Raw genomic sequence first — 11815 nt, 5'->3', positions numbered from 1 at the left:
AAGAAAAGTACAAGTATTCATGTACTCAGGAGTACATGAACTTGACCTTGAATTATGGGTAGATTTGCAACAGGCAGCAACTCAAAGAAAAAGAATCCAAATAATACACTATGGAAAGATATTCCACTCCTGAGCTGCTGTTATTAGAACTAGAAAATTGACTGTGCTGTAAGCCTACAACTATTAAGAAATATGTATCCCAGAAGTTAACCAGGAAACACACTAAGAATAGAAATGCTCCCAATTACAGGGCTGCAAAAATTAAGTTAGATGTCGACAGAGAAAAATGTGTAATAAAATTCTGGTTAGTTACAATTTATACTATGTTAGAAGAATTCAATTCCTTTGGAAGAAACTTTATTTTCCCATTGACTTATAGTTATAGATGTGCTTAATTCCATCACTGATTTACTTTTATTGGTAATGAATATTATTGTACTATAGCTTAAAGTAGCTCTTTTTCTTGTCTTGTATGTCACGTAGTTAATGACCTGTAAATGAACTCAAGTATGTTAGGGAAGCTCATTATTTAAGGTAATTATTTAGCAGAGCAATGATCCTTGGGTTATGCAAATTACTGACATTAAATTATAAATTTGCAAGTATCTAGTTTTATGTTTCATTCTGGGCCCTCAAAGCGACCTTCCAATCCAGGTATTGCTTGATCTAAAGTTAAAATGAAAATATATACTTCAAGAGTGAGAGAGAGTGTAGATGTTGCCAACATTATGAGATTTCTACATTTTCCTGCAGGTGATAGAGCTGGAAATGATGCCCAGGATGATAGTGATGATGGTGACCAGAACAGTGATAGCCTTGGCTTAACATGTCCCCACCATGGGTATTTATTTAGATTTATGAATCTAGTATGTAACAATAGAAGACATATCTAAATATTTTCAGCTTTAATGCCACTTTTTTCGAAGACTGTTTTTCTCAGATAAACATTTGTAATATTGTGTATGTGTACACCCACTTAAGTCCCAAACATTTAGTCAGTACTGAAAATAATCTATGCATGGTGGCATGGAGGAAGGGTAGCCAGGGGGGGAAAAACAGGCAAATCAATAAACATTTTCAACACTATGTGCTAAGTGAAATAGATGAACTATGGCCAGATACTTGGAAAAGATCTAGAAGGACCATTTGGTCTAGACTGGGAAAAAGTTGAGAGTCAAAAGAAGTATAAATTGGAAATGGTGACCGGGTCAGAAAGAAAAAGCAAGTGAGAGGTGGGAAGCAATGGGCTGTTCTTGGAACTGCCAAGAATTCAGTGAAGTTGTAATGCTGAGTGTTAGGGGGTGGTGGAAAATGAGGCTGCAAAGGGATGAGAGGGAAGCAGGGGCTTGACCATGAAGGGTCATGTGTGAAAGGTTTGGTGAGAAATTTTTACTGCGTGAGAAACTGGGAGATACTGAAGGGATTTTAAGCAAAGAAATTACAAAAGTGGATTTTCATTTCAGTAAGATCACTTTAGCTCCAGCATTAAGAGAGGGCAAAGGGTCAGGAAGGAGGTAGAGCCAGTCATAGCCTATTTAGCCGGGGCCAAAGTACAGGAGGAAGTTCCTCTGTCTGTTAAGCTAACATTTTTGTTGCTGCATCTGAGCAATTTGGGACTGGATGTAGTGTCAGTATTTTACCAATCATAAGTGTACTATGTGCTAGCTGAATTTGTTCTTGGCAAAGGGTACTGGATTCAGTTAAGGAAAGTCGCCTGAAGGATATTGCTATAACCTACATGAATGTTAGCAAAGGAAGTCACAGGAGAGAACAAGACTGTCGAACACATCAAGACACTCAACAAGAAAAATTAACAAGGCTTAGCTATTGATTGGGGGATGGGACTGGGTGAAAGGGAAGGGGATAGGGGATAATTTATCTTCTCACTTGGGCAAAAGGGTGGAAGGTGTGGCCATTCATTGGTTCAATGATAATAGTGCAAGAAGAGTAGAATGGTGGGGGTTGGGGACATTGGTTAGAGTTTGAGGTGTCCTTGGAGCATTCAGGAAGAGATGTTTGTTTGGAGGTATTTGATCACGTAATTTTGAAGCTAAAGGGAAAGATACAAGTAAGAGCTACAGATTTAAGAGTCCTCAGACTACGGGTCAGAGTTGGAGCCATTCACAGTGGGTTGTGTCTTTCAAGTGGAGTGTAAAGAGTACAATGCGATCATCCTTGGTGGTGAGTCGTGTTACCCAGGCTAAAATGCATCTCACACACACACACACACACACACACACACACACACACACACGATAGATCTTGGAAATAAATCACATTAAAACAGACATGAGATTTACTGCACTACTGCAACCATTCTCTTACAGATCTCAGTATTTAGTAAGCCTGGTTTTACAGGTGTAGGGGGGATTTGTTCTCAAACATGTCTCCATGTGATTCAGAATACTCCTTCTCTCTTCTTTCCCTTCACATGGCTGAATATGTGCTCAGACTTCTTAGTGTACAGCCAGCATAGCCAAGTCATTTGTATTCAGTCAGTCCTTCTCGGAATACTAAATGCTATGAGAGAATCTTAATCGATCTCCATTAAAAAATCAAGGGGGAAATTATTCTCAATTTATATTACTATAAATTGGATTTCATTTCCTACTGCTTCTTCCTAAATATTCTGTTTCTTATATCCATTCTTTTTCTCAGTTCTTCTTCTCTAATTCCTGTCAGAATTACTACAATAGATATAGAATATCTCTTCTTGCTTTCTGCCTCCCTCTCAGAAATTCTTTCTGCATACAGCTGCCAACATGCTTCTAAAATCTCACTTTCATGTCACTCACCCAAGGGCCGACAATGATTTTTCCATTGCCAATTACATCAAGTGCAGACTTCTTTCCTTCCAAGCTCTCTAGAATAAAATCACATCCAGCCTATACAATGGTATTTCAGGTTTCCCTGACACAGTTCTTCAAGGCAGTCAGCACTCCCTCTTCATTGACTCTTCTCACTAGTCTCCTATAATTCTTACCTTTGCTGTGAGTTTTGCCAAGCTGGGATCTCAGCAGTAATACACCTGGTTTATTAGAAAGCTCAGAGATGAGACTGAGAATCCCTGATGCTAGCTTCGGAGCATAGTGCCCTCTTTGGAAAGTGATTAGCTTCTCATCCATGATACCACGATACCTACTAAGTACATTCCACATTGTCTTATTTTTGAAGAGAAAATAAGACAATCTATGTAAAAGTGCTTTCTAAATTATAAAGTGCTATATAAAGTAAAAACTGTTTAATCAAAACTTTTATCTGTCTGAAAGTGAAGAATACATGATTTTTTAAACTATATTCATGTTGGTTATCTTTGAAAAGATGTCTTCTTAGATCCACGTTACAAGTCATTGTTATTTGAAATAATTAAAAACAGGGACCCAGAAGTTGGGAACAGAAATAGAGGCCAAATAAATTCAGACACTTTAAGTAACTTTTAACATTGGCCTTCCAATAAAGCAGCCTGTATAGTTTTTTAAAGCACAGGTGATTTTATCTGGCTAGCCAGGGGTCATTCAAAGTGGGGGGACCGGGAAAGGTAAATTAAGTTAACTGAAGAGTTAGAACTATGCTCCGAGCAGCTTCCGTGAGGAAGACAGGTAAGTGTCACAGGAGTAACAAACATCATTAAAAATTTTAAAAATCAGCAAAAAATTAAGTGCTTTCTAATATATGTATGATCAACAACAAAGTATGTGTCTTGATTCCAATCACTCTAGAAATACTTGTTAAGAGCCTAGGATGAATCTTGACCGTCAGTATAAGGGCCAAGAGATTATTAGATTTTGTTTTAGAGTTGTGAAGTGTCTGGTGATTAAATGGAAATTAATAATATTAACATTACTCACTAGTACTAATTTAAGGATTCAAGATATTAAGGGTGCAGTTTTTGTTTCAGTGAATGCAATGGTTTGTTCTTTTCCCCAAGTTTTGCTTGCATTTGTCTTTTCCATTCTGCATTGTTCATCTTGTACTATTCTAGAATTATTTCCAAATGTGTCTGCTTTCTTTTCACAAAAAAATGGAAGGTTCCTTAAGGGCAAGACAAAATCTAATACTCTCTAGTCCTTATATTTACTGTCAAAAATGCATACTAGATTCCCAACAAGTATTTCTAGAGTAACTGAAATCAAGTCTAACAAAAGAAGTTTGCTATCTAAAGCTTCTCAATTATGAATATATCATGAGTTAAAAATTATTTTACTTATTGTAAGAATATACAGTAAGCTCCTCATAAATTTTTACTATTAATGGGTTTACAGGACCATATTTATTTATGGACTAAGATCCTATTCAGTTAATAAGATGTATTTTATAAAAAGTGGTGCTTTAAAAACCATTTTCTGATTACTTAGGTCAAAAATGCTTAGAAAATTCAGGACAGTTCATTTGAAATGCTCCTTTAGATATTATGGCCAGATGTTACAAACTGACACATGTACAAATATACAAGAATCTTTTGTTTCAATGTTATACTTCTTGACAGAATTTAAAATTAAAACGGCACTCATACAATCAAGTCATTGAAAGTACATGGGGAATACTGAAAAGACCTTCTTTTTTTCCCTCATTTTAAAAACAAAAAGGGCAACATCAATTTTAGAGTTTCTTGAGACCTTCAAATACATAGTCCCTAGAAGCAAGATTCATCAAGAGGAGAATCTAAAGCCTAACTGAGCTTTCAAAATACTGCCCACATATACCGTACTTGTTAAACAAATTCAGATTTATTGAAAGCAAACATTTACATTGGCTACAATGTTGGAACTATTACAAAGCTGGATAAAAGAGGCTTTAGTAGCAATAGAAAGCAAGAGCAATAAAAAGTGAATAGAGAAAATATTTGGCCTTACTGATCTCTTGGCAGTATTTACATTATGTACATATTGTTAAATATTTGTAATAATTTTAAGGCACCAAAGGTTAAATAGCAGTTTGCAATACTATTCTGTGCACAAAAATCAAGAAATTTATTGTAAAGAGGCTGTATAGTTAAAGAAACATAGGCATATCTTAATGTTTACATAAAGGAGTGGCTGCATTTAAAAAAATCTCAAATGATACATTAAATATTGGGCAGATCAAAGATATTATTTTTAGAACATTAAATTATATTGACTATGTAAATAAGCACTATTTTTTACTGACCTCCTGGTAAATGTGTAATGTAATCTATTCGTCAACACAGCTTTTTTCACACTCATGGATATGTTTTGTCTAAAAACTACTTGAAATTCTTCTGACCTACAAAAACTTATCCTAATATTTCATAATGTATACAAAATTCCCAAGAAGAATTTACTGGGTAATAATATACATCAAATCTATATATAATCAGACAAAAATTTAGCGGCATTAAATGCCAAAATGCTTGAATATTCAGTCTGCCATTCCAGTGTAGTCGTTGGGTGTTTTCATCCTTTAACTCTTTAGAGTGGGAGATAGTGGCTTTAGGTAATGGACATAAAATTGGCCCATGTAGAAAATCAATCTCAAAATAAACTAATTAATTTCAAATTTTGCAACCCAAATTCTTTCAGGTAACTCACTGGGTGTTAACCCTGACATTGTTACCAGTGACTGAAAGATCCATGTTACCACATTGTCCAGAAGTAACTGACAACATCTGTGTCCAGTATGGTCTTACTGTTGAATTATTTGATGACTTCTATTTGCAAAATTTTATTTGTTCCTGACATTGAAAACCCAATTTACCTTACCAACAGTCTATCATTTGTCTTGAGGTAGTGTTATAATAAAGAATTCAGCAAGACAATAGAACATCATAATGTCTGTAAAATGTGCTTCAAATGCCACCATGAAATCCATATTTATTTAGATGGTAGATGACCCAATGTTGAGTGGCCCCTTTGTGACATATTAAATTACTATCTGATGAAGTTATCCAGACTCTTTAATGAGGATGATGAATTTTTCATTAAAACTTTCTCAAACCCCATGCTCTAAGGCAAGTTATAGTTTTAAAAATATTTTTATTATACAAAGTACTGCTAAAATTCTTTCAGTTAAAGATTCATAGACTTACATATTATAGATTTTCTTTCTTTTAGCAAAGGGGAGAAAAATGAAGGAATTTCTTCTCCAAACTTAAATTGTCAAAGAAAAATATTCAGAGCATTAACAATAGCTTGGGTTGGTTTTTTATACTACACCGTATTTAACAGTAACTTTTAAAATGTGGCACTTTTAAAATTAAACTTTAAATTAAAAAAAAACAGTTTCAAACCCAACATATGACTGAGATTTGCTGAGCAACAAGTATAAAATTTATTCCAACATAGTGCATTCGAAGACACCAAAAGTGCATTATTCGAAGACACCAAATAATGCATTTTATAGCACTAGATTATTTGTATATTATTACTTTTTTCCATTGTCAAATGTTCATTTTCTTCTCATTTTAATACAGTGAAAGAGAACATATTATTCATAGTAAAATGTTTACAAAATCAGCAATGTAGGAAAAAGTAGAACTAATAAATTAATAATTTTCTTTCCCTACTTCAAGGATGAAAATAAATGACTGCCTTTGCTTAGTGGGTTACTATCTAAGTAGCAACAGCTACACAATTAATAAAACCATTACAAAGCATCGGTGAACAGATTTCAAATAATTATAAAAACACAATACAATATCAAATGTTTGGAATCATCAAATAAGTGAATAGATAATATTTTAATGAATGACTGAATCAAAGCATAACAGTGTTCAAATCTCCAAATTGTATGGACCTGTTTGGATTTTGGAAGCACATTTATATGTTAGTAGTAGTAATTGAAATTAGATTCTTTAGAAATACAGAAAATCATCTCTATCAGTTATTATAGTATCCCCAATTTCAAAAAGTTCAATTAAAAAATAAGATTGATTCTCCTTAGAATATTTGCTTACAAAGTTCTGAGACAATTGTTTGAAACAAAATCTGTCATTCTGCATCATGATACAACTCAATTAACTGTCATAACAAGATATCTTACTTTATTATCATAAAAGATGCCTAGCATTAAACTATCAACTACTTTCTCAGATAGGTGAACCTACTCTTATTCTTAAGTCAACAGGAACAGTTTTTATTATGCCAATTTTCCTTAAACAGTCTTTCTTGAGTCCTACAAGTTATCCTTCCAGTTCAGACTCCAATACTATATTCTTTACAGATCACTCAAATGTTAAGTAAAACCATAATGGATTAGGTCAGTGGCTTTTAAATTATGCTGGAGGCACTCTACAGAGCTTATTGGAGGTGCCTCAGTGGTCCTAGTGGCCAAACAGGTGGAGTTCCAAGATTCCGTCTCCCAAATCGTGGTATCATGTTTGTCATGTATAGATGGTCTAATGTATAGACTAATTTCAAAAAAATAATTCTGTTGCTTAAAAATGTCTTAAAAACACAGTTAAAGTGATTTGGGAGACTTGCAGCATGTTGACAAAAAAAAAAAAAAAAAAAAAAAAAAAAAAAGCAAGGTCCTCATGTCCCACACTAGTCTTCAAATAAGTGGTCACAAAACACTGGATATGATATTGTATCTTTGCCCTACCCCAGTACTATTATCCCTCAGCCTAGCCCAGAGTTCAGAGCCACAAGTCAAAACAGATCAATGTTTTAAGTAGATACTATCAAAATGATTAATATCCCAGCCACTTCAAGCCTACTTTTTCTTGCAGAAATAAGTGGCATATCAATTATTTGCAATATAACAAAACAAATGATTAGAAAATACTTCCTAAACTGCAACCCTTAACAACATGTATGACCTTTTTCTCACCTTTTATGCCAGACAAAGGAAATAAACACAGCAGTTATCACATTATACTTGCAAATGACTACACATTTTTATTTTTTTTCTATATAAATTAAAATCAGATAGAGCCTTGATTCAGGGTTTGAATAGAGTGGCAGACTCACTAATTAAACTGCTTTCATGAATGGCCTTATTCCAAAGACAACATGTGGGAAAATAAACACTGTCAATTAAAACTTGATGAATAAGAACTCTAGGACTCAAAGAATAAGAAATGATTTTGATGAAATTATGAGTCTTGAAAAGGAAATGCTGAGAGCTGGTGTTACTGTTCTCTATAAACTTATTTGTTGTCTTTTAATATAAAAGAAGCATCAAAGTTTGTGTTCTTTCTCAATATGAAAAAAAATAAGCAGAGGTATTAGATGAACAAATACAAAAATGCTGGTGTGGCATAAATAAAATGGTAAAATGTTTTCTTGTAGTAAATAAAAAATATATATGGTTTCTTTAAATTCTGAGGTCTTTCTTTCAAATACATAATCATTTGAATATAGATTCAGTCTACCAGGCCATGTATGTTCCCCAAATTATGACTTTTAGATAACATTTTAAAAGAGTTGAATTTCTTCAGACAAACTGAAAAATTGTCTGAAAATATTTTCAGTGAATGAATGGTGGTAAATTTGGCTCATATCTTGGTTTATGTTCAAATTTATTGCTTACTAAATATTATCTTCTTTCCATTAAATGAGGATAGAATTGTGAAGCTAAGCCATCTTTCTTGTCAAAACATACGTGTGAATATACACAAATATATTCACAACCACACATTTTGATGCATGAATCTATAGATGTGTATATTACATACTTTTTCGCAAAGCACTACTTCTAAGACCTAATTGTTTTTGTATGAAGAAAAATAGAAGAATAGGGAACATCCCTTCCAAAACATTAGAATGCCCATACTACTAATGATATAGCACATCAGAATGTGCAAACAGTATACTTATTTCAGAGTATCTGATTGATTTAGATGCCATTATAAAATGTTCTCAATTCTATTTTGGTAACCTAAAATGTCGGTATATAATACCAAATATCCAGTTAAAGAGTTTAATATAAAAATATCAGCACAAAACAGTTTTTTCAATCTGTTTATTGTGTGAGCAACCCAAACTTTAGTTTAAGTGCTGTTGAAATTTTATTACTAGATTCCATAACCCTACAATTGATAAATCTTATACCATTTTAGGTATTTAATGAGATACTTAGAAATACTAAGAAAACAACCAGTATTCAAAGGGTTAATTTTGTTTATAATAATAATAAATTATTTTATCATCTTCTTCAGTTCAAAATCCAGCTTTGAACCCGAGGAAGGCTTTCAAATCATGTTAATTAAATGGTGGTCCTTTAACCAGTAGCAGTTTGATTACCAATTACTCGGAGGATCTCTTTGTGAATGCCTCCTTCTTGTGTATTAATATTTGCATCTCCCACTTGGCCGTCTTCATAGCTGAAATACAAAACATAAAAATATAAAAACATTTTAAAAGACGGCAGCATTTAAAACAGCTTAGAAATGCTATTTGATACCTAAAATATAGCCCAAGAAAATAAAAAGCAAATTATACGGTTGTTTTTCAGGTGCGTTTAACAATGTGTCCTCATTGTGAAACACAGAACAGCCCATTCTACGTCATGCCTAAATTTTCCCTTCTTGCATTTTTTTTTTTTTAATCCTCTCATAAAGCACTGTCTGACTTGCAAGAAGTTTCTCAGTGTCTTTGGCATTGCAGGCATTTCCCACAGCAGCTGCTATGAAGTCTACTATAAAAAAAAATAACAGCTTCAACTTTATGTTGCTAAGATTCTGGACTTCTTAACTCTACTCCTACTTCAATCATGTCTTTATTTTCTGACTGACGACACTTCACTTTCTACCACTGCTTCTTTGCCATGCCTGCCTTCTAATAATTATTCAGCCACAATCAGTGCTGACCTTTTTTCTTATCACTGGTTGTACTATTTAGTCTGACTTTAACATATTCTTATTTATGCTGGCACTTCACAGAAGAATGCAAGCCTGCTAAGTTTACTTTAGCAGTAGAAGGGAAAATATAATATTAAAGAACAGCAATTACTAAGTTCTTTAAAAATAAATAATTACATTTTAGATGGTAATTCATTTTTCTCAAATAAACTTACTTGAGCAATAAGAATTTCCTAAGAATGAATTTTCAAGCTTTCATGATCATATTCAGAGGCGAACAAGTGACAAATTATTTTTACTTCATAAAAATGGCTTCAAGACAGAAGCTTTAGAAAAGTGGTAATTACTTGAAAATAGATAACCAGGGATATAAGCACAGCATCTCAAAGACTAATACTAGCCACTATCTTTTCCTGAAATAGCACATTATAGGAAAATGAAAAGATGACATACAGCAAAGAGAACTTGGCTCCTTATGTAATCCACTGCTTAACCATCAAGTGATAACTGCATTTGTACCAAGTCTAAATTCTCTTTTTTTTTTTTTTTTTGAGACGGAGTCTCGCTCTGTAGCCCAGGCTGGAGTGCAGTGGCCGGATCTCAGCTCACTGCAAGCTCCGCCTCCCAGGTTCACGCCATTCTCCGGCCTCAGCCTCCCGAGTAGCTGGGACTACAGGCGCCCACCACCTCGCCCGGCTAGTTTTTTGTATTTCTTAGTAGAGACGGGGTTTCACCGTGTTATCCAGGATGGTCTCGATCTCCTGACCTCGTGATCTACCAAGTCTAAATTCTTAACTAAATGACCCAAGGTTGTCTATTTGGCTAATTCTTATTGCTGTTTTAGATATACTCAGCAAGTTTCAACTTACATATACATGGAAATGACACCTCATGGTGAAACATTACCCTAAGAAAAAGAATGGGATATGTGGTACACAGCCCAATTACAAGTATTTTCTCAGGACAGTAAGTGCTCTGTTACTAAGATTAATTCTCAATCACTTTTATTGCATCCTTTTCCTTGGCCTCTCATTTCAATGATGGTTTTATACATGAATCACACCTCAGTTTTCTCTCTTCTCATGACATGCAAAATCAATTATTTCAGCCCCTTCCAAGTTTTAACTATCACACGCATGCTAATTCCTAAAACTCTACCTTCGATCCTTAAATTTTTCTCTCTATATAACTTTCCTACAGATAACACAAATTCAGTATATTCAAAGTCCTTATTTTTTGACCCTGGGACTGCTACTTTTTATTCTATCCATATCTCAATTTGATGTACCAGCATCCAGGAACACAAAACCTTTAGTCATTCTTGGCTCTCTTTGTGCCTAAACCCAATTAATTATCAAGCTATCTTGCTTCCAGTTTCGTAAACTTTCTCTCTACCTGAGGCCATTACCTTTGTTTAGGCCTCCATTGTCATTTGTCTAAATGACTGGTTTTCAAGTTGCAGGTTGTGTGTAACTAGTGGGTTTCAAAATTAATTTAGGTTGTCCAGACCAGCATGTTAAATGACTAATAGAATAGAATAGAATAGAATAGAATAGAATAGCGAACACTGACTTCAATACAGGTAGAAAGAATTATTTTTTTCTAAGTCACAATGTCAAACACATTTCTTTTTGTGGTGAGACAAACTGACCTAGAGAGTTGTTACAACATTATAACTGATCTCTCTGTCTCTACACTTATCCCCATCATCTCTCCTACAAGATCTATTCTCCACCCTGCAAAAGTGATAGGAAAATGACCACTATCTCACTTACAGAACAAAATCCAAGTTATTGGCAATATGAGTTCCTTCATCATTCAAATACAGACTTCCTCTCCAGTCATGCCCCATCACTCTTTTCAGTCAGATGGAAGGGTTTGTCTCCCCAAATATTATACGTACACTGACATTTAAAAAGCATTAGAAGTTAGTGGAGAAGACATGAGACTCAAATTATTTGAATAAAGGATAATAATTTAAGACTGAAAGAGCACAGAGGAAGAGAGAGAAGAGAGCAAAAGTGGGAGTGAAGGTAAGAGTGAGAACTAGAGAGA

General features: G+C 34.1%; 1 protein-coding gene across 5 annotated transcripts in view; it reads right to left on the bottom strand.

Moving 5' to 3' along the window:
• Positions 1-4708: 4708 nt before the first annotated feature.
• Positions 4709-11815, bottom strand: part of PARP8 (poly(ADP-ribose) polymerase family member 8) — a 189998-nt gene continuing 182891 nt past the window's right edge. For all 5 annotated transcript variants that reach the window (XM_001093952.5, XM_015140064.3, XM_078004416.1 and 2 more), the window contains one exon: positions 4709-9283. In XM_001093952.5, the coding sequence (XP_001093952.1) occupies positions 9181-9283 (103 nt within the window). In that variant the 3' untranslated portion in view covers positions 4709-9180. The remainder of the gene's footprint in view (positions 9284-11815) is intronic.

Source organism: Macaca mulatta, chromosome 6, assembly GCF_049350105.2.
Source record: "Macaca mulatta isolate MMU2019108-1 chromosome 6, T2T-MMU8v2.0, whole genome shotgun sequence".
Classification (NCBI taxonomy): Eukaryota; Metazoa; Chordata; class Mammalia; order Primates; family Cercopithecidae; genus Macaca; species Macaca mulatta.
The sequence above is the reverse complement of the archived record's forward strand: the minus strand, read 5'-3'. Positions and strand labels throughout refer to the sequence as shown.